This window comes from Papio anubis, chromosome X (genome assembly GCF_008728515.1).
Source record: "Papio anubis isolate 15944 chromosome X, Panubis1.0, whole genome shotgun sequence".
Classification (NCBI taxonomy): domain Eukaryota; kingdom Metazoa; phylum Chordata; class Mammalia; order Primates; family Cercopithecidae; genus Papio; species Papio anubis.
This window is the reverse complement of record NC_044996.1, coordinates 128,881,150-128,904,439: the sequence shown is the minus strand read 5'-3', so window position 1 is coordinate 128,904,439 and position 23,290 is coordinate 128,881,150. Positions and strand designations below refer to the sequence as shown.

General features: G+C 45.1%; 1 protein-coding gene across 1 annotated transcript in view; it reads right to left on the bottom strand.

The window, feature by feature from the left end:
* The window catches only part of CTPS2 (CTP synthase 2), a 124,978-nt gene that overhangs the window by 87,120 nt on the left and 14,568 nt on the right, over nt 1-23,290 (bottom strand). Inside the window, exons 5-10 of the mRNA XM_031660604.1 lie at nt 19,587-19,703; nt 19,357-19,440; nt 17,460-17,540; nt 15,340-15,491; nt 9,643-9,775; nt 4,072-4,160 (exon numbers count right to left, since the gene is read on the bottom strand). Coding sequence (XP_031516464.1) covers nt 4,072-4,160; nt 9,643-9,775; nt 15,340-15,491; nt 17,460-17,540; nt 19,357-19,440; nt 19,587-19,703 — 656 coding nt within the window. The remainder of the gene's footprint in view (nt 1-4,071; nt 4,161-9,642; nt 9,776-15,339; nt 15,492-17,459; nt 17,541-19,356; nt 19,441-19,586; nt 19,704-23,290) is intronic.

The following is a 23,290-nucleotide window of genomic DNA, read 5'->3' as shown; positions in this document are numbered from 1 at the left end:
GTGTTTTTAGTAAAAGATTATAAGAAGGCATGGAAATGTGGATTTTTTTTTTTTTTTTTTTTTGCCTAGATTAAAAGGTTAAAGGATTGTTTTTTGCTTCGTGTTTTTGTTTTCAGATGAAGTTTCACTCTTGTTGCCCAGGCTGGAGTGCAATGGTGCAATCTCGGCTCACTGCAACCTCCACCTCCTGGGTTCAAACGATTCTCCTGTCTCAGCCTACCAAGTAGTTGGGATTACAGGCATGCACCACCACACCTGGCTAATTTTGTATTTTTAGTAGAGACAGGGTTTCACCATGTTAGCCAGGCTGGTCTCAAACTCCTGACCTCAGGTGATCCACCCACCTCAGCCTCCCAAAGTGCTGGGATTACAGGCGTGAGCCACCGCATCCAGCTAACGGATTCTTTTAAGTTAGATAAGATAAAGCTGAAAGTTTGAGCAAGTTGTAGAAGGTTTGTGAAAGAGTAATCTTATAAAAGAAATTATGCGTGTGGACATTGGCTGAAGTTAAAGGTATATTCAGGTTTTCCATAAATTGAACATTGAAATGAAAGCACAACAGATTTCTCTTAGAGCACTGATCTGCTCTTTAACAAAAACTTGTAAAGGAGCCGGGCGTGGTGGTTCATGTCTGTAATCCCAGCGCTTTGGGAGGCTGAGGTGGGCGAATCACTTGAGGTCAGGAGTTCGAGACCAGCCTGGCCAACATGGTGAAACCCCATCTCTACAAAAATACAAAAAAAATTAGGCATGATACAACCCTATCTCTACAAAAATACAAAAAAAATTAGGCATGATGGCAGGTGCCTGTAATCCCAGCTACTGGGGAGGCTGAGGCAGAATTGCTTGGACCCAGGAGGCGGAGGTTGCAGTGAACCAAGATCACACCACTACACTCTAGCCTGGGTGACAGAGCAAGAGACTGTGTCTCAAAAAAAAAAAAAAAAAAACTTGTAAAGGATTATAGAAGGTTTGTAAAAATCTTACCTTATGGTCAAACTAATTAAAATTGGATAGATTTATCTATAAGGTTTTATTAAAAATTGGGTTTGACATCAATTTAATGCACTAATACAATGGTGAAGTTTGGTATATTTGGTATAAAAATTATACAAAAAGCACTGTCAAATATGAAATGGTGTTTGGCTTTCTTTGGGCTGTATTTGTATAAACATGTTATTGGTATGTGTTCCAAAATTATGAGAAACTTCTATAATTCTAATATGACTTAGTGTATGTTATTAAAAATTATCATTGTTATGTAAAATTGTTGTAAGCCACAGATGTAACAAATTCCTAGTCAATTGTGGCTTTAAGAGTGGCTGCCCTAAAACATTTTGTCACCCACAGACAATTGTATTGTTTTGGTACTCTTCAGAAGGTAGTTAATAATCAACTATAGAACCCTAACAGGTGTTCTTCAATGCAGGTTTCTGATCACTTTGGAGATTGTGACAGCAGAATAGAGGAAAATCTTTCAGGACTCTCATGGAGAGCTGAAATATTCATGACTATCAAGTAGAACAGGAGTTAGCTCCATGGAATGAACTAATAAAAAATTAATATTTTTTGCTTTGCTTAAAATGTTGCTGATCCTTTTTGTTTTATTTTTCAGAGTCAAGAAAACTGTTCTTTTGAACAGTTTTACTCAATGTTCTTTTATAACAATTGAGTAAAGTATACTCCTGTGAACAAAATTTGGAGCATATTTGGCATATTTGTTTCTTTCTACTTGATTTGTCCAGAATTTGGAAACTATTTGTGATTATTCTTAACTTATGGTAATATAGTTATTTGCATAAGTGCAATAAGAATCTTTTTTATTTTGCAACAGGACACAATTGGAGGGAGAAACTGGTTATATTACCAAGGCTTTGACTGGAATGGTGTGCTTTCCTGTAAAGAATCAAACTTGAATTATAAAGCCAATACAAGCCCCTTGGGAAAACTGGCCTCATACCTTGTCTACACAGTCCCTGTACACGGTTTCTGACCTGTGGTAACTAAAGAATGTCACTTTCTGACAGGTCCAGGAGCCTCAAGTTATCTTGGGACCTCAAAAGGAGAGGAATTTACCCAATTCATAGGTATTTGAGGGTACAAACCCATGGCTGGGCTTAGCTTTAAAAAAGGTCTTATCTGAGATTCCTTATGGAATAAGGTTCCATCAAAGCCAATTTTAAAAGCCCATGTGAAAAATAATTATTCTTGCTGCACTTTATAGAAATAATCAGGCCAAGTATAATAAAGCAAACTGTTCTTACCATGATTTGTCTTTAGTAAAAATGGGAAACTGGAGAGAGAAAAAATTATGTTCCAAGAACTATGGTCTACCTGTTATTATTACAGATTCTAGATGCATTGGTTGTTTTTGAAGTTTTTTTCTGCAATTTAGACTGACCCTGCTTATTCCTGTGAGATAATCAGTGATCTGTGACTGCAGCTCAGAAAAAAACAAGAGCAGGGCTGGGCGTGGTGGCTCACGTCTGTAATTCCAGCACTTTGGGAGGCCAAGGCGGGTGGATAACAAGGTCAAGAGTTCAAGACCAGCCTGGCCAACATGGTGAAACCCATCTTTACTAAGAATACAAAAATTAGCCAGGAATGGTAGTGTATGCCTGTAATCCCAGCTACTCGGGAGGCTGAGGCAGAAGAATTGCTTGAACCTGGGAGGCGGAGGTTGCAGTGAGCCGAGATCATGCCACTGCACTCCAGCGTGGGAGACAGAGCAAGACTCCATCTCGGGAAAAAAAAAAAAAAAGAGGGATGGGTAATGTAAAAATTGGGATCAGTGTTCTAATTCTAATTCTAATTCTAATTCTAATTCTAATTCTAATTGGGATCAGTATTCTAATTCTGGGCATGTACTGAAGTCAGCTAGCAACCGCATATCAGTTTGGTTCCAATAGTTGCCCAGTTCACGGAAAGCCTTCTAATTTAGTTTACTTGGGGTAATTTTTTGCTTTACTGTTGTGGAATATATTGCTATTGTACTCTTTGTGTAGGAATGCAGAATAAGCTTACTCAATGTTTTCTTAAATTAAACATTTATTAATCTTCCAGATATCACCTTTTGTTGGAACTCAGAGTTGTGAATGGCCCTCACCATCTGACGCTTTCTGACTGACCTCTTCTCTACCCCAAATACAAGAAACTCTAATAGTTAGGGAGGAATGTCATTGCCCCTATTCAACACGAAGAAGTTACAGAAGATGGAGCTTTGTCCCTCTGCAACCCTTAGTAATAAGAGTTCTCTTATAAAAGGGAGAGGGGAAATGTTGAACCAGAGCAACTCCATCTTGAATAGCGGCTGGGTAGAATAAGGCTGAGACCTACTGGGCTGCATTCGCAGATAGTCAGGCATTCTAAGTCACAGGATGAGATAGGAGGTCAGCAAAAGATACAGGTCATAAACACTTCATTGATAAAACAGGTTGCAGTAAAGAAGCCGGCCAAAACCCACCAAAACCAAGATGGCAATGAGAGTGACCTCTGGTCATCCTCACTGCTACACTCCCACCAGTGCCATGACAGTTTACAAATGCCATGGCAACATCAGGAAGTTACCCTATAAGGTCTAAAAGGGGGAGGCATGTATAATCCATCCCTTGTTTAGCATATAATCAAGAAATAACCACAAAAGGGGCAACCAGTAGCCCTCAGGGCTGCTCTGCTTGTGGAGTAGCCATTCTTTCATTCCTTTACTTTCCTAATAAACTTGCTTTCACTTTTTAAAAAGAGAGAGAGAAAAAAAAGCTGTCATTCTTATACTTTAACTTTGTATACATAAGATTTATCTCTGCATCTTTCAGGAGAATCAACACACTTTCCCTCCAGTACAGTATCCCCATCCTCCCCAAATAAAACCATTTCTATGCACATGCCACCAGCATTAACATGGCACATTTCCAATCAATGCATATGATGGTGGCACAACCACCTGCAAAGACCACAAGTACTCCAAACTACCTTCCAAAATGCATGAAAGTTAGCAATTAGGGTAGACTGAATCATTACAGAAAAAGTACAATGGTCCTGTCCTAACTGGTGTGCATGGGCCCTGGTACTCACTCAGCTTTGCATAGCTTCTGCCAAGCTTCGTGAAATTTCACAGGGTCCTCGGTTTCAGTGATCTTCTCCAGATCGATGGAGTCTATGTACTAAAAAACATACAACAGATAAAAGGAGTATTTAAGAAAAATAAACACTCAAAAATACTACAGCCATCTAATACTATGACACATTATTCAATAATTACTTATTATGCAAACACTGTACTGGGCACTAGGGATAGAAAACATAGTCTCTGTTTTGTGGCTCTTATCATCTTTCAGAAAGATTACAAAACCAGATAAATGGGCATCCACACTATACTATGATAATGGCTATGACAGACAAAGAAGAGAACGATGCAGAAGTAACTAGGGGTTAACTGCGTGGGGTGGCACGTGCCTGTAGCCCCAGCTACTTGGGAAGCTGAGGCGGAAGGATCCTTTAAGCCTGGGAGGTCCAGGCTACAATGATCCCCGATCGTGACACTGCATTCCAGCCTGAGTGACAGAGTGAGATCCTGTCTCAAAAAAAAAAAAAAAAAAAGCAACTGGGAGATCACTAGAACTGGACACTGGAGGAAAGACAGGAAGGATCGACATCAAGGAAGAGCTCTGGGGAGGTAATGTTCAAGAAGCCAGCCGAGAGGAGAGCAGAAGCAAGATAAGCATGTGTGTGATGGGACACAGCAGGGAAGGCGTGCAGGAGACAAACAGAGGAGGGGAGAAGGGTATGAAATCTCCAGCAGGCCAGGTGCATTGGCTTACGCCTGTAATCCCAGCACTTTGGGAGGCTGAGGCGGGCGGATCATCTGAAGTTAGGAATTCAAGACCAGCCTGGCCAACATGGCAAAATCCCGTCTCCACTAAAAGCATAAAAATTAGCTAGGCGTGGTGGTGGGTGCCTGTAATCTCAGATACTCGGGAGGCTGAAGCAGGAGAATCACATGAACCCAGGAGGCAGAGGTTGCAGTGAGCTTAGATTGTGTCACTGCACTCAAGCCTGGGCAACAGAGCGAGACTCCATCTCAAAAAATAAAAAGAAATCTCCAGCAAAGGAGCCACTTATATGAAACCTCAGAGGAAAAAGACAGAAAGTGGTAGCCACTCTGGGACCCTCAAAAAAGGCCCCACCCAGCGAGAGGACAGACCTGATTAGTTGGAGGAAGGCAAGGGACGAGGCTGAGAAGCCATGACACAGAGTTGACACTTGAAGGCACTTGCAATGGTTTGAATGTCTGTGATCCCCCAAAATTCCTATGTTGAAATCCCAACTCCCAAAGAAATGGTATTAGCAGGTAGGTGGGGTCTTTGAGAGATGATTAGGTCAAGAGGGCAGAGCACATAGGAATAGGATTAGTACCCCTATAAAAGAGGCCCCAAAGACCTCCCTCACCCGTTCTGCCACATGGGGATATAACCAGAGGTTGGCCCTCTGCACCCAGAAGAGGGCCCTCACCAGAGCCCGGTTACATGCTGGCACCCTAATCTTGGACTTTCAGCCTCTAGAATTGTGAGAGAGAAATGGCAGTTGTTTGTTTTTTTTTTTTTTTTTTTTTTTTTTTTTTTTTTTTTTGAGACGGAGTCTCGCTCTGCCGCCCAGGCTGGATTGCAGTGGCACGATCTCCACTCACTGCAAGCTCCGCCTCCCAGGTTTACGCCATTCTCCTGCCTTAGCCTCCCGAGTAGCTGGGACTACAGGCGCCCGCCACCACGCCCGGCTAATTTTTGTATTTTTAGTAGAGACGGGGTTTCACCGTGTTAGCCAGGATGGTCTCGATCTCCTGACCTCGTGATCCGCCCATCTCGGCCTCCCAAAGTGCTGGGATTACAGGCGTGAGCCACCGCGCCCGGCCAATGGCAGTTGTTTGTAAGCCACCTGATCTATGGTACTTTGTTACAGCAGCCTGAACAGACTGAGACACCACTGAAAGATCTTAAGTAAAGGGATGACAGGAACAAAGAGAACCGAGAAAGATTTTACAAAGATCACTCTGGTAGAGTGTGGCAAAGACAGGGAAGACTGGCAGCTGGAAACCAGCCTGGAAGCCGCTGCAGCTGCAGCAAACCAGGAGAGAGAGACAGATGCAGCTCAACCTTAGAAGGAAGATGACAAGGCAACAATTCAAATAGTACTTAGGAGAAGCTAATGTCAATGAATCCTATCAGATGAAGCATCATGTGCACCAATTCCTATGTATATAACAGCCCCTCTCTATCTATATTAGTTTAGTATTTCTTCTGTAAAAATGACTATCTGGCCAAGCGCAGTGGCTCACGTCTATAATCCCAGCAATTTGGGAGGCCAAGGCAGGTGGATCACTTAAGGCCAGGAGTTCAAGACCAGCCTGGCCAACATGGCGAAACCCTGTCTCTACTGAAAATACAAAAATTAGGTGTGGTGGCGGGCACCTGTAATCCCAGCTACTCGGGAGGCTAAGGCACAAGAATTGCTTGAACCCAGGAGGCGGAGGTTGCAGTGAGCCAAAATCGCACCACTGCACTCCAACCTGGGAAACAGGGCGAGACCCTGTGTCAGAAAAGAAAAAAGAAAAGAAAAGAAAAAAAGACTATCCAAATAAACTTTAAGATACAAATTTTTAAAGGCTTTATAAAATGTATATGTCATGGCAATTTTTCTATTGCTGTTTTCTTTTTTTATATAACGGGGCAGGCAACTTGGAGGAGTGGGAGGAATGGGAAGTAAACTAGTCCTTAGAAAGCCAAAAATAAAAAGTGATTAGGGGCCGGGCATGGTAGCTCATGCCTGTAATCCTAGCACTTTAGGAGGCCAAGGCAGGAGGAATTGTTTGAGGAGTTCAAGACCAGCCTGGGCAACATAGCGAGACCCCATCTCTACAAAAATTAAAAAATAGGCCAGGCACGATGGCTCACGCCTGTAATCCCAACACTTTGGGAGGCCAAGGCAGGTGGATCACCTGAGGTCGGGAGTTTCAGACCAGCCTAGCCAACATGAAGAAACCCTGTCTCTACTAAAAATACAAAAATTAGCCAGGCGTGGTGGCGCACACCTGTAATCCCAGCTACTCGGGTGGCTGAGGCAGGAGAATCACTTGAACCCAGGAGGCAGAGGTTGCGGTGAGCCGAGATTGTGCCACCGCACTCCAGCCTGGGCAACAAAAGCAAAACTCCGTCTTAAAAAAAATTAATTAATTAATTAAAAAATAATAAAATAAAATAAAAAATTTTTAAACTGATTAGGAAAGGAGGCTAAAAAGAAGAGAGAGAAACAGCAGCTAGGTCTCCTAAGCTGGTGTCAAAGTGGAAGTCATTAAATTTCTTTAACATATAAATGGATCTTTTTACTCATCATACAAAGTTTTTGCCATTTAAGTCAAGATGATAAGGCTTGCTTACACAATGATATACTCATATTGAATATAATTAAATATAAATGTGAGATATATATATAAACATACGTATCCAACTGGTAACAAGTGGGATATCAGGGAGGAGGAATCTGCTTTCTGCATTTTAGACTTATGCTTTATTTTGTTTTGCTTTGTTTTTTGGAGACAGGGTCTCAATCTGTCACCCAGGCTGGAGCGCAGTGGTGCAATTATAGCTCACTGCAGTATCAAACTCCTGGGCTCAAGCAATCTTCCTGCCTCAGCCTCCCAATTAGCTGAGACTACAGGTGCATGCCATCACACCTGGCTAACTTTCAAGATTTTATAGAGATGAGGTCTCCCATTGTTGCCCAGGCTGGTCTTCAACTCCTGGGCTCAAGCAACCCACCTGGCTCAGCCTCTCGAAGGGCTGGGATTACAGGTGTGAACTACTTCACCTGGCTTATGCTTTGTTTAAATGTTTTACTCTAAACATGTACTACTTCCGTTCTTATATGGAAGAATATACTCAAGCTATATAAGATAACTACACCTCTGTTATTCCACAATACTGAGTTTCCAAAACAAATAATCACTGTTTGCTAGCTATCATTCTTCCAAGTTAGAGAGGGGAATATAGTATTTTTTAAATCTAGATTCCGTTCCAATGCTAAAGGAAAAAATGGCGGTAGCGGTGGCTCCGCGCCTGTAATCCCAGCACTTTGGGCGAGGCGGGCAGATCACGAGTCAGGAGATCGAGAGACCATCCCTGGCTAGCTTGTGGTGAAACCCGTCTCTCTCTGCTAAAATGCAAAATTGGCGGGCTGCGAGTCCCTTTTCGGGAGGCTGAGGCGGGAGAATGGCGTGAACCGGGCGGAGCTTGCAGTGAGCGAGATGTCGGCCACTGCACTCCAGCCTGGGCGACTAAGCGAGACTCTGTCTCCAAAAAAAGGAAAAATATCTATTATTTTTTTCTTTTTTGAGCGGAGTCTGGCTCTGTCGCCCAGGCTGGAGTGCGGTAGGCAATCACCGGCTCTTTGCGCTCCGCTTCCAGTTTCACCATTCCTGCCTCAACTCCGGTAACTAATTGGCGCTCGCCTAACGCCGGCTTCAATTTCTGACCTGGTAGAGGCGAGTTTCACCGTCGCGATCTCTGACGCGTGATCGCCGCCTAAATCTCAAAGCTCTTTGAGACCAGGCGTGAGCCACCGCGCCCGGCATATCCTATTATTTTCTTGTTAGCCAATTACGATGTACTTGAAGGAGCATGACAAGCATGCTCATTCATCTGAATGTGCAAAGCCTAATTTCAGAAATGTGCCTTAAACCTACATGTAGAAAACAGTTTACACAGGCCAAGCGCAGTGGCTCATGCCAGTAATCCCAGCACTTTGAGAGGCCAAGACGGGCAGATCACCTGAGATCAGGAGTTTGAGACCAGCTGGCCAACGTGGTGAAACCCCGTCTCTATTAAAAATACAAAAATCAGCTGGGCATGGTGGCGGAAGCCTGTAATCCCAGATACTCAGGAGGCTGAGGCACAAGAATTGCTTGAACAGTGAAGACAGCGGTTGCAGTGGGCCGAGATCGTGCCATTGCACTCCAGCCTGGGCGGCAGAGGGAGACTCTGTCTCAAAAAAGGAAAAAAGAAAACCGTTTACACAGCAAGCCTAGCTGCTGCCCTTGGAAAGGCTTGCTACAAGATTGAGCCTTGACTGGCTTCTGGAAACTCTGACTTTGGGAGGGTTCCCATCATTCCAAGAACTGATAGGAGAAGCTCACTGCGCTGAAAGTGTCTGTACAGACAACATAGTTTCTGCTGCATGCTTTCCTTCTGGGAGGCTGGCATTTTGGGAAGTGTTAAGCAAAGGGTGCGTATGTGACCAGCCCCCTGTAAAAACCCTGGGCTTCAAGTCTTCAATGAGCTTCCTTAGTAGATGGCAGTTTGCATGTATTATCACAACTCACTGGACTCTACCAGGGGAGGGCGCTTAGAAGCTTGCGCCTCGTTACCCCCAGACTTCACCCTGCACGACTTTTCCCTGGCTGATTTTGCTTTGCATTGTCTGGCTATAATAAATCTTAGCTATGAGTATAACTACATGCTGAGTCCTGTGAGTTCTTCTGGTGAATCATAGGTCCTGGAGGTGATCTCAGGGACCCTTTAACAAAACTTGCCCCTCTGGAACATGTGCTATTGGCATGAATTACTGAGATAGCCAAAAGACCAGGCCAGGACTCACCATCAGATTCAACTTGTGGTTGATGGCCAGGGCTGAGTGTTCCAGGGCTTTGAACACAGAGGCGTAGCAGTCTCTGAGCTTGGTGTATTTGCCAACCAGGGCTATGGAGCATATTTTCTGTAACCTTTCATACCTGGGAAAGAAAACAAACTCAAAGGTTATATGCACGTAACAGAACATCACAGACAGAACAATGGCAGCTGCTGCTCTTATTCCAAGGCACTTTTTAAAACCTTAGGAGCAGCTGTAGTCCCAGCTACTCAAGAGGCTGAAGCGAGAGAATCACTTAAGCCCAAGAGTTTGAGACCAGGCTGGGCAACATAGTTAGACCCCATCTCTACAAAAAATACAAAAATTAGCCAGGTGTGGCGGGGCATGCCTATAGTCCCAGCTACTCAGGAGGCTGAGGTTGGAGGATCACTTGAGCCCAGGAGGTCAAGGCTGCAGTGAGCTATGATCACACCACTGCACTCCAGCCTGGGCGACACAGTGAGACACTGTCTCAAAAAACAAAAAAGAAATCCCAACGTTGGCTTACATAAGCAGGTACAGATAAAAGTTCAAGTATATCAGAGAAAAAGTTAAAAGCATTAAAAGTAAAAATTGAAAAGCTATCCCAATCTCATAAATACGAGCTGTTCTTACATTGGTTAATAAGGTGACATTGTATAAGAAAATGCATTCTGCGTGTCAATAGAAAACATTCCAATATTAACTTTGTAAGGTGACATTGTGTAAGAAAATGCATTCGAAGTGTCTACATTTAAAATGGTTACATTCCCAGCTGACCCACAAAAGTCTGGTTATTCATGGCATGCCTGAAGAATGGTGCTAAGAGAACGATTTAAAATATTACTAGCCATTTAGATCATTTTTATGAGAAAAATTCCATTCTACAGAAGACACTCAATCACATTTTACCATTAGAGACACAATTTTTAGTGTTGCTTTTGTCAGGAAATCTGTTCAAAGAACATGAAAAATATCTGGTCTGGTATTAGGTACGTGGAAATGTCATCTTGGGGCTGAAGATGTTTTAGGGCTTTGAAGCAAACCCTTCCCCAAACACCTTAGAAAAATGTTACCATGATGACGAATATCCCTCTTCAATATCAACATCTGCAAAGAGTGGCCGGGCACGGTGGCCCACACCTGTAATCCCAGCACTCTGAGAGGCTGAGGCAGGTGGATCACCTGAGGTCAGGAGTTCGAGACCAGCCTGGCCAATATGGTGAAACCCTGTCTCTACTAAAAATACAAAAATACAAAAATTAGCTGGGCATGGTGGTACTCACCTGTAATCCCAGCTACTCAGGAGGCTGAGGCAGGAGAATCGCTTGAACCCAGGAGGCGGAGGTTGCAGTGAGCCGAGATCATGCCACTGCCCTCCAGCCTGGGCCACAGAGCGAGACTGTATCTCCAAAAAAAAAAAAAAAAAACACTGGGCCGGGCGCGGTGGCTCAAGCCTGTAATCCCAGCACTTTGGGAGGCCGAGACGGGCGGATCACGAGGTCAGGAGATCGAGACCATCCTGGCGAACACGGTGAAACCCCGTCTCTACTAAAAAATACAAAAAACTAGCCGGGCGAGGTGGCGGGCGCCTGTGGTCCCAGCTACTCGGGAGGCTGAGGCAGGAGAATGGCGTAAGCCCGGGAGGCGGAGCTTGCAGTGAGCCGAGATCGCGCCACTGCACTCCAGCCTGGGCGACAGAGCGAGACTCCGTCTCAAAAAAAAAAAAAACAAAAAAAAAACCAACCACACACACACACACCCCTGTAAAGAGTACGAGAGAAACTTGATCACAAACAGGCTGTGTGCAGGAAAAATGCACAAGAAGCTAAGAAGTCAAAACTGACAGGGAAGGTAACTTTCTAGAAAGGTGACTAAAATAGCTGAGACAAGACTGCTAACCCTTGAACTCGCTACTTCATTTTATGTTGTTCTGGAGGTTCCATAGCTGTCTGTACCTCACACCACCTCTCCATACAGTATGCAGGTAACAGGCCGTGTGTGGTGGCTCACGCCTGTAATCCCAACACTTTGGGAGGCCAAGGCGGGTGGATCACTTGAGATCAGGAGTTCCAGACCAGTCTGGCCAACATGGTGAAACTCTGTCTCTACTAAAAATACAAAAATTAGCCTGGCATGGTGGTGCATGCCTGTCGTGGTGCATGCCTCCAGCTACTCAGGAGACTGAGGAAGGAGAATCACTTGAACCCAGGAGGCGGAGGTTGCAGTGAGCTGAGATACGCCACTGCACTCCAGCCTGGGCAACAGAGCCAGACTTCGTCTCCAAAAAAAAAACAGGATGCAGGTAACAGAAAGCAGGATGACAGCACACCAAGTAGCAGAGATGATGTCAGAGGCAGGCAGACACAGCCACATTTGAGCATAGCAGATTTGGCTTCACCCTCTTCTCCCTCCTCCATAGACGGAAGAGACAACATCAGCTGTGCCTCCGGAAGGAAGCAGCACTGGGGTCAGTATCACAGGTTCCGCCTTCGACTCACTCATGGCTGGTCTTCCCAGGGGAGGAGTCACTGGGCAGCAGGTGGTACAGGTGAGTCCACTGGGTCACACCTACCAGGGAGCTCTCATTCCCCCTTGGACCTATACTTCCGAGAGCAACCAAGTGTCTCCCTCATGTGCCCCACTCAGCCATCAGCCATCACCGAATGTGAGGCAGGCATCTGATACTACTTCAAGCTGCTGTGGGAGGGGGAGGGGAGTCCTCTTTGCAGGGCCGCCCCCAACAGTCGGGTCTCAAGAGAGATGAAGAGGGCTGGGCATGGTGGCTCATGCCTGTAATCCCAGCACTTTGGGAGGCCAAGGCAGGTGGATCACGAGGTCAGGAGATCAACACCATCCTGGCTAACACGGTGAAACTCCGTCTCTACTAAAAAAAATACAAAAAAAAAAAAAAATTAGCCGGGCATGGTGGTGGGCACCTGTAGTTCCAGTTACTTGGGAGGCTGAGGCAGGAGAATGGCATGAATCCGGGAGGTGGAGCTTGCAGTGAGCCAAGATCACGCCACTGCACTCCAGCCTGGGCGACACAACAGAAGGATCACTTAAGCCCCAGAAGTTCGAGGTTGCATTAAGCCCTGGTTGCACCACTGCACTCCAGACTGGGTGACAGAGTGAGACTCTGAAAAAAAAAAAAAAAAAACAGAAATAAAAGATGGAGGACAAGATTCGAATGATGCGGCCACAAGCCAAGGAACACCACTGATTGTTGGCAGCCACCAGAAGCCAGGAGAAGGGGTGTGGCAGAGATTCTCCTGCAGAGTCTCCAGAAGGAACCAACCCTGTGAATGCATTGATTTTGCACTTCTGACCTCCAGGACTGTGAGAGAATAAATTCCTGTGGTGTTTTTTTAAGCTACCCAGTTTGTGGTCATTGTTATGGCAGCCCCCAGGAGGCTAATACAAAGACCAAACATTTTGCTTTAAAAAGCACAGAAGCGCCAGGCACATGGCTCATGCCTGTAATCCCAACACTTTAGGAGGCTGAGGCAGGAAGATCACTTGAGCAAGATGGCAAAACCCCGTCTCTACTAAAAATACAAAAATTAGTTGGGCGTGGTGGAGCGCACCTGTGGTGCCAGCTATTGCGGACGCTGAGGCGGGAGGATCACTTGAGCCCAGGAGGTTCAGGCTGCAGTGAGCCAAGACTGCGCCACTGCACTCCAGCCTGAGCAACAGAGCAACACTCTGTGTCAAAAAAAAAAAAAAAAGAAAGAAAACGAAAAAAAGCATAAACGCATAGAGTATAATTTAGAGCTATTTCCAATAAAAAGAGTTAAAATATTAAAACTTCTAGTGCCTAAAGTGTATCAGCCCCAAGCTACTTAGAAAATTCCTACGAAATGACTGGCACTTTAAGCACTCTAACAAGGGTTTTAGAGGATCTAAGCTCAGAAACTGCTCTTTCTTCCCGATTCCACTTGCCCCAGAAAGTCTAAAGCATTTTTTTAAATTGTAAATGAAAGGGCAAGAGAACATCAATCTGATTAGTCACCTACCAAGGGTCAGTGATTTTGTGACCATCATTTTAATTATAGTTACCAACATCAGCAACCGATACTCATTATAGTACGTGACTCAATGTTAAGTCTTTACAGGTTTCCTCTCATAATTGCCACTAGGTAGGCACTGGTATCCCTTTATTATATACAGATGGGAAAACAAGCCTAGAGAGGTTAAGTAATCACTCAAACTCACACAGCTGGTAAGAGGAGAAGTCAGGATCTGAATCCAGAACCTACATATGTAACAGCTGCACCTACCGGCTCTGCTGTACGACCTAAGCTGCCCAAGAAGTCCCATTTCAACTACATTTAGTAAAAGAAAACAGGGCCGGGCACGGTGGCTCACACCTGTAATCCTAGCACTTTGGGAGGCCTAGGCAGGCGAATCGCCTGAGGTCAGAAGTTCAAGACCAGCCTGGCAGACATGGTGAAACCCCTTCTCTACTAAAAATACAAAAAATTAGCTGGGCGTGGTGGCGGGCGCCTGTAATCCCAGCTACTCAGGAGGCTGAGGCAGGAGAATTGCTTGAACCCAGGAAGCAGAGGTTGTAGTGAGCCGAGATTGTGCCACTGCACTCCAGCCTGGGCGACAGAGTAACACTCTGTCTTAAAAAAAAAAAAAAAAAAAGAAAAAGAAAGAAAGAAAGAAAACAAGTAACAGAGACTTATTTTTTTTTTTAAAGATACAGGGTCTCGCTATGTTGCTCAGGCTGGCCTCCAACTCCTGGGCTCAAGTGATCCTCTCACGTCAGCCTCCCGAGTAGCTGAGACTACAAGTAAATGCCACTGCACACAGCTTAATGTTCATATAACTTCAAATTAGAGAAACTTTGCTTAAATTAATATGGTTGTCTGAAAGTTAGAATCCATCAGGAATTTTAATAATTATGCTGAATAGTTAATGAACGCAGGATGAAACAAAAATAGCATAGCCAAAAGTTCCCATTCAAAATGATTTCCTTTAGGAAAAGTTAGCCAAATCTTAAAAACAAGCAAAACAAAACAAAAAACCTGCAACATTTAAAACTGTTTAAGGCCAGGCATGGTGGCTCATGCCTATAATCCCAGCAGTTTGGGAGGCCAAGGTGGGCAGATCACTTGAGCCCAGGAGTTCAAGACCAGTGTGGGTAACACGGAAAAATCCCGTCTCTACAAAAAAGAAAAAAAAAAATTAGCCGGGTGTGATGGTGCGTGCCTCTAGTCTCAGCTACTCAGGAGGCTGAAGTGGGAGCATGACTTGAGCCCAGGAGGTGGAGGTTGCAGTGAGCCAAGATCATGCCACTGCACTCCAGCCTGGGCGACAGAGCGAGACTCTCAAAAAACAAAAAACAAAACAACAACAACAAAAAAAACATTTAAAATACTCAGAAACTAAAAAATGAACTAGTAAATAAATCAAAATCCTTCCAGAGTTAAAAACATTCCTTCCAGAATTCAAATTCCTTTAATTCACTTTGATTTATGTATAACAAAATCAAAGGCTCCAGAAATCTTCAAATAATACAGCAAAGCACCGTAACAGTATGCTCCATCTTTAGACATATCCAGACCAAAATGTGCACATGCAAAATGCCAAATACACATGCTTACCCTTTCAAGTAGGTCTTATTTCTACCCCCAAACTCAAGAATTGTTAAAGATCATACAAGTTATTCCTTTCGCTTACCTGTCAGCCATATTTCTCCACTTAAAAAGCAAATTACTTGCAGAATCACCAATGGGCAGGTGCAATCTCTCCTTAAAATATTTGACAATGCCTTGTTCCTCCAAAAGCACAGGAACTCGGTATGTGGAAGAAACATCATGGATACATATGACCTAAATGATGATGAGAAATCACCTTACTTAGATGGATCTACTCAAATATGCCACCACAAGAATGAGACAAAATTCAGGAGAGACTGGCAGTTTATTTACAGTGATATCACACACACACACACACACACACACACGCATGCGCACACACACACACACATATACACACAAAAACCCAGCAACCAAAGCTAGCATCAGAATTTGCACATGGTTAGCTTCATTTAATTAGAAAACTAATCCCAGCACTATGGGAGGCCAAGGCGGGCAGATCACCTGAAGTCAGGAGTTCAAGACCAGCCTGACCAACATGGTGAATCCCCATCTGTATTAAAAACATAAAAATGGTGACATGCGCCTATAATCCCAGCAACTCAAGAGGCTGACGCAGGAGAATCGCTGGAACCCAGGAGGCAGAGGTTGCAGTGAGTCGAGATCGTACCATTGCATACCAGCCTGGGCGACAGAGCAAGACTCCATCTCAAAAAAAAAAAAAAAGAAGAAGAAGAAGTGTACACAAAACGACTGGACAGGTCAGGTGTAGTGGCTCACGCCTGTAATCCCAGCACTTTTGGAGGCCGAGGCAGGTGGATCATCTGAGGTCAGGAGTTCAAGACCAGCCTGGCCAACATGGTGAAACCCCATCTCTACTAAAAATACAAAAATTAGCCAGCCATGGTGGCACACACCTATAATCCCAGCTACTCAGGAGGCTGAGGCAGGAGAATCGCTTGAACCCGGGAAGTGGAGGTTGCACTGAGCCGGGAGTGCACCACTGCATTCCATCCTGGGTGACAATAGCGAAACTCTGTCTCAAAAAAAAAAAAAGATTGGATGCAAACAAAATGGCATGACAACATACAAATGCAGAAGTGTCCCTTCAATCTGCCATCGCATTTTTCAAAGTAGTTCAGACTTTGGCAATGACTCTGAGGCATCAGGTGGGGGCTCTCCATCAGAGTGCTTTCCAAGATGCCAAAATTCAATTTGATCGTTTTTAGACTTCAGAGAACCCAGAGTTATAATCTGAAGAAAAGATTTCTGCCAAACCTCACCCTTTTCCTGAATGCCATTTATATCCCTCTCTTTAAACTATAGGCAACTCCAATCCCTTATACCCAAGCCTTATTGGAATCAAGAGACAGAGATCAGAGAAGGAAAGAAAAAAGAAAAGCGAATTATCAGAATACTGAGATGGAAAGCTCTGCAGAGCAGAGAACCTAAGCTCAAATCACAGTAGGGTTTCTGTACCAATGAAGTCAACTGAGCCCACTGGTGGAGTCAGAAGAGCTAGTGTGAATGTCAACGTGCTCGTGTGTTTGGGGTGACTTAAGCTGCCACAGGTAGAGAGGAGAAATGAGTGAAAGCAGTAAGTGTCCCAGTAGGAAAGACAAGATAAAGAGATGATAAGTAGGCTTCATGTGGTTCTCTCTCTAGAGGTTTGACTGTGAGTTAAATGCCCACTCTGGTAGGCTGGGCACGGTGGCTCACGCCTGTAATCCTAGCACTATGGGAGGCCGAGGCGGGTGGATCATCTGAGGTCAGGAGTTCGAGACCAGCCTGGCCAACATGGCAAAACCTCACCTCTACTAAAAATACAAAAAAAAAAAAAAAATTATCCAGGCATGGTGGCAGGCACCTGTAATTTCAGCTGCTCAGGAGGCTAAAATAAGAGAATTGCTTGAACCTGGGAGGCAGAGGTTGCAGTGAGCTGAGATTGTGCCACTGCACTCCAGCCTCACTCTGTCTCAAGAAAAGAAATAAAGCCCACCCTGGTTTTGTGACATAAGTTGAGTGATCATGCAAAGAAACATGCATCCTACCTCACTTAAGGGCTAGGGAGTCATGATTGGATCAGGGTGCCCGGCGCTTGCATAAATGCCGTGAAAAGTAATATGATCATTGAAGAGGCACAAAACACTGGCATCAGCAGAAGTGCCTGCCAGACAATAAAATCTAAAGAGCAGCACCAACCTGTTCAGGGTTCACGTGACAAAACATAGAAATCTTCTCCTTCACGGCCATCTCGATGGGCGTTGAACTTCGGCAGACAATCTGTCAAAGCCAGTTATGCGTCAGCAAACAGGATTCGTTTTCAGCAGGATGCCACATTCATTTCTTTTTACAAGAAACTTGGCCAAGTATATACTTGTTCACTTTGGACATTCCACTGGACTATTAGAAATTGGTCTGAGCACTAAAATAAGTATAATCAAATTCAGCACAAGTGTATCAGTAAGAACTCGAAACATCGAGACGTCTCTGGTGAAAAGAGTCCAGGCTCGTAAGTGTTGCTTCATTAACTATAAAAAAAGAGCTAGGCCGGGCGCGGTGGCTCAAGCCTGTAATCCCAGCACTTTGGGAGGCCGAGGCGGGTGGATCACAAGGTCAGGAGATCGAGACTATCCTGGCTAACATGGTGAAACCCCGTCTCTACTAAAAATACAAAAAATTAGCCGGGCGCGGTAGCGGGCGCCTGTAGTCCCAGCTACTTGGGAGGCTGAGGCGGGAGAATGGCGGGAACCCGGGGGGCGGAGCTTGCAGTGAGCCGAGATCGCGCCACTGCACTCCAGCCTGGGAGACACAGTGAGACTCCGTCTCAAAAAGAAAAAAAAAAAGAAAAAAAAAAGAAAAGAGCTAGATCGAGGTTAACAAACTTTTTCTCAAAAGGGCCAGATGGGAAATATTTTGGGTTTGCAGGTCACACAGTCACTGTCCTGATCCTCAATCATGGTGCAGTGTGAAAACAGCTACAGACAATATGTAAATGAATGGGCGTGACTGCATGATAATACAACTTTATTTACAAAAACAGGCACGCAAGTTGTGGACTGTTATTTGTCAACCTCTGACAGAGACTATTGGTGATGACTGGATCACTTGCTATAAGGACACATCACTGTTTAGACTAAAAATAAGAGCAATGGGCTGGGCGTGGTGCAATCCTAGCACTTTAGGAGGCCAAGCCAGGAGGATTGGTTGAACCCAGGAGTTCGAGACCTGCCTGGGTAACATAGCAAAACCCTGTCTCTACAAACACACACACACACCCCACACACAAAAATTAGTGCACTGTGGTAGTGTACACCGCTAGTATCAGCTACTCAAGAGGCTGAGGTGGGAGAATCGCTTCAGCCCAGGAGGCAGAGGTTGCAGTAAGCCAAGATCGCAACACTGCACTCCAGCCTGGGCAACAGAGCCAGACCCTGTCTCAAAAAGAAAAAAAGAGCAGTGAAAACCCATCACAGGGTTATCACTGATAGCAGGGTTACAGGAAAATCCCAAGATTTCACCTTCATTCTGAAGAATCCAGGAATCATATAAATGATAGGACATCACACTTGCCCAATTATCAATGTGGCCCATCAAATGAGAGCCTAGGGAAGAATGGATTGAAGCAACACTTGAGGCTAAGGGAATAAGCCTTTTCCAGCTCCCAGACAGAAAAACCTCATTGTCATAGGAGTTGTTTGAGAATGAGAAAGGACTTAGATGATGATAAAGATAAAGAAGTGAAGGGCAGCCAGGCATGGTGGCTCTTGGCTGTAATCCCAAGCACTTTGGGAGGCCGAGGCGGGCAGATCACCTGAGGTCAGGGGTTCGAGACCAGCCTAGCCAACATGACAAAACTCCGTCTCTACTAAAAATACCAGGTGTGGTGGCATGTGCCTGTAATCCAAATACTCTGGAGGCTGAGACAGGAGAATAACTTGAACCCGGGAGGCAGAGGTTGCAATGAGCCAAGACTGCACCACTGCACTCCAGCCTGGGTGACAGAGCAAGACTCCGTCTCAAACAAACAAACAAAAAAGAAGTGAAGGGCCTGCTCCCAGAGACCTTTGGGATAAACTTACCCACTTCCTCAACTCACCAAATCTGGAGACAGGCCTAACCCCCTCAGCGCGCGGACACTGTTTTGGGTGGGTTTGGTTTTTTGTTCTCCGGTAGCACTGAGCTGAAAAAAAATGGGGTCCCGTCAGCACACTGGACACTAGCTCCTATTGATGATTAACGGTGCCCCACGTTCAAATGCGGGACACATAGAATATCACAGGAAAACTTATCAAAGTTGCTGTCCACATACTTATCTGGAAAGCCCACCTGTGGGACAAGGCTAACATGGATATTACAGAAATTCTCTCTTTTCGCCTTAAACTGGAATTGTCTAAACGCTTCCACAAACGGCATTCCTTCGATGTCTCCAATGGTGCCTCCCAGCTGGGAATGGAAAACAAACAAAAAAAGACACAAATGACCACACATCTCCCACAGTACACAAGCTAATAAAAAGAGTTCTTAATAAACCGAGCATGAGAACTCAAGTTTGATGGTTACACAGAGGTTTATAAATACATTCAAAATCACTAAATCGTGGCTGGGTGTGTCAGCTCATGCCTGTGATCCCAGTGCTTTCATAGCCAAGGGAGGAGCATCACTTGAGCCCAGGAGGTCAAGGCTGCAGTGAATCGTGATCATGCCACCGCACTCCAGCCTAGCTGACAGAACAAGACCCTGTCTCTGAAAAAATATAAAAATAAAAAATAAAACTTCATAAAAGATTTCTCCACATGTATACTCTTCAGTAGCCCACTGCTTCATTAAAACTAACAACAAGGCCAGGTGCGGTGGCTCACGCTTGTTATCCCAGCACTTTGGGAGGCCGAGGCGGGCGGATCACAGGTCAGGAGATCGAGACCTTCCTGGCTAACACGGTGAAACCCCTTCTCTAATAAAAGTACAAAAATTAGCTGGACGTGGTGGCGCACACCCAAGTAGTCCCAGTTACTTGGGAGGCTGAGGCAGGAGAATCGCTTGAACCCGGGAGGCACAGGTTGCAGTGAGTCGAGATCATGCCATTGCACTCCAGCCTAGACGACAGAGCAAGACTCCGTCTCAAAAAAAAAAAAAAAAAAAAACAACTAACATCAAATCTCCTTAATGCAGCCAACAAAAGGCTCTCAGGACCTGGCCCTTGCATTGAGTCTCCAGTGCCATCCAGTCCCCTCCCCACTGGCCTCTTGGGTACTCCATGCTCTTCCTTCCTGCCCCTCAAGGCCTCCTACCCTCCTTCTTCATCTACAGCAACCTCTTTTTATCCTCCAGTCCAAGAGAGATGCATCCTCCCTGGAGGGCGGACTCTGACCCCACCCCCCCACCTACAGCAGCCTACATCCCACTAGCCCTTGTCACAGCACTGTACGCATCCTAGGAACTCAGCACAAGTTGTCTCTATTTCATTTCCGTCTTTGTTTCCTGGCTCTCTACCCCACTAGACTGTAAGCCCCATGAGGGCATGAGCCCAGTACCCTGCAGGCAGCACTGGAGGTTTACTTTAGTAGTCAGGACAGGACAGAAAGGTCCTGAAATTCAATATAAGCCCTAAGTAACAGTGTTCTAGCACCTGTTACCAAAATTACAACAGAACCAAAGCCAGGGCTGGGTGCAGTGGCTCATGCCTGTAACCCCAACACTTTGGGAGGCAGGCATATCACTTGAGCCCAGGAGTTTGAGACCAGCATGGGCAACAAAGTGAGACCTTGCCTCCACAAAAACATAAAAAATTAGCTGGGCATGGTGGCACGGCACCCATGGTCCCAGACACTCAGGAGGCTGAGGTGGGAGGATTGCTTGAGCCTGGAGAAGTCCAGGCTACAGTGAGTCATGATCATGCCACTGCACTCCAGCCTAGGGGACAGAGTGAGACACTGTCTCTTTAAAAAACAACAACAACAACTCAACGAAATGAAAACATCACATGCAATCAGGAACTTGGCAGGAGTGAAGAAGCGAGTGTAAGTACCCACTAAATACAAGGCACCAAAATCTAATTTTTAAAAATCATTTATTTTCTCTAAGGAAAAACAGAGGTCTGCGCTTAAACTAAACCGTATGCTTCCGTCCTGTGTTTTGATGGGGATTCTCTGGGGGGGGTCAATAATAGTGAATGCGAAAAGGAGGCCAACTTTAAACATTATCCGCTTCTGCCCTCACGTGGTCAACAGTGGTACTACAGTCTCTCTGCTAATTCAGAAGTTCCCATTACCATACCTCTAGGTCACCATCATTATTGTATTCAGAAACTTTCAATACAACTATTGGAAAAGTTTGAAGTTAACTGTTGCCCCAAATAAAAGGGAAAATATCACCCATAACAATACTTTATGCTGAAATGGAAGCAGCAGCAAATTCATGAGATGTGCAAAGTTGTTTTTGCTTGTCTTTAATGAAAGGAGTGTTTTTCTTTCTTTCTTTTTTTTTTTAGAGACAGTGTCTCGCTCTGCCACCCAGGCTGGAGTGCAGTGGTGAGATCATGGCTCACTGCGGCCTCAAACTCCTGGGTATAAGTGATCCTCCTGCCTCAGCCTCCCAAGTAGCTGGGACTACAGACCTGCACCACCACACCTGGCTGAGTCTTCTTTTTTGGAAAATAAACAAGAAGAGAGAAAGAAACATGTTATTCCTTTAAGACAAGCATCAATTATTTCAGGTTCATGCCAAGATAACTCGTACTAATATAAATAAAACCTGTCAGCTCCACTGGTCTGAGAAGTTGAGGTCTCACTCATAAAATGGCTTTGAAGACATTTCAACAGCTCCTCTATGATTAAAACTGAAAATCAGCTTTGGCAGTCCTTCTTCAAAACCTTAAATGGTGCACAGACACAGCTGTTGAACACAATTTACAATGAACCAAAGAAGATGTTGACCACTAGTATCCAATAATCAAATATAAACATCAGGGTTATAATGGAGAAGGGGTTCTGTTTGTCAGTTTCCCTGTTTCCATAAAATTTAAAATCCAGCCAATGAGGTCCTGGAGAGCAGGAGTCAGATCACACTCAACCTCACATCCCTAGCAGCTATCATCAGGGCTAGTACATATTAAGTGCTAAATTAATCATTGTGAAGGCAAACAAGTCAATCCAAAGGTAGAATAAGAAATAAAATTAGAGGCCGGTCGCGGTGGCTCAAGCCTGTAATCCCAGCACTTTGGGAGGCCGAGGCGGGTGGATCACGAGGTCAGGAGATCGAGACTATCCTGGCTAACACGGTGAAACCCCGTCTCTACTAAAAATACAAAAAACTAGCCGGGCGCGGTAGCGGGCGCCTGTAGTCCCAGCTACTTGGGAGGCTGAGGCGGGAGAATGCCGTGAACCCGGGAGGCGGAGCTTGCAGTGAGCCGAGATCACGCCACTGCACTCCAGCCTGGGAGACACAGCGAGACTCCGTCTCAAAAAAAAAAAAAAAAAAAGAAATAAAATTAGAAATTTGCCAGGTTGGCCAGGTGCGGTGGCTCACGCCCGTAATCCCAGGACTTTGGGAGGCCGAGGCGGGTGGATCACCTGAGGTCGGGAGTTCAAGACCAGCCTGACCAACATGGAGAAACCCCATCTCTACTAAAAATACAAAATTAGCCAGGCATGGTGGCGCATGCCTGTAATCCCAGCTACTCGGGAGGCTGAGGCAGGAGAATCGCTTGAACCCGGGAAGCGGAGGTTGAGGTGAGCTGAGATCAGGCCATTGCACTCCAACCTGGGCAAAAAGAGCAAAACTCCGTCTCAAAAAAAAAAAAAAAAATTTGCCAGGCATGGTGGTGGTACACCTGTAGTCCCAGCTACTTGGGAGGCTGAGGCAAGATGATTGGTTGAGCTCAGAAGTTTGAGGCTACAGTGGGCTTTGATCGAACCTGTGACTAGCTACTGCACTCCAGCCCAAGGCAACATAGCGAGACCCTATCTATAAAAAATAAATAAATAACCAGTAACTTTATCAGCTCTACTATTAACAAAATGGATCTTCTACAT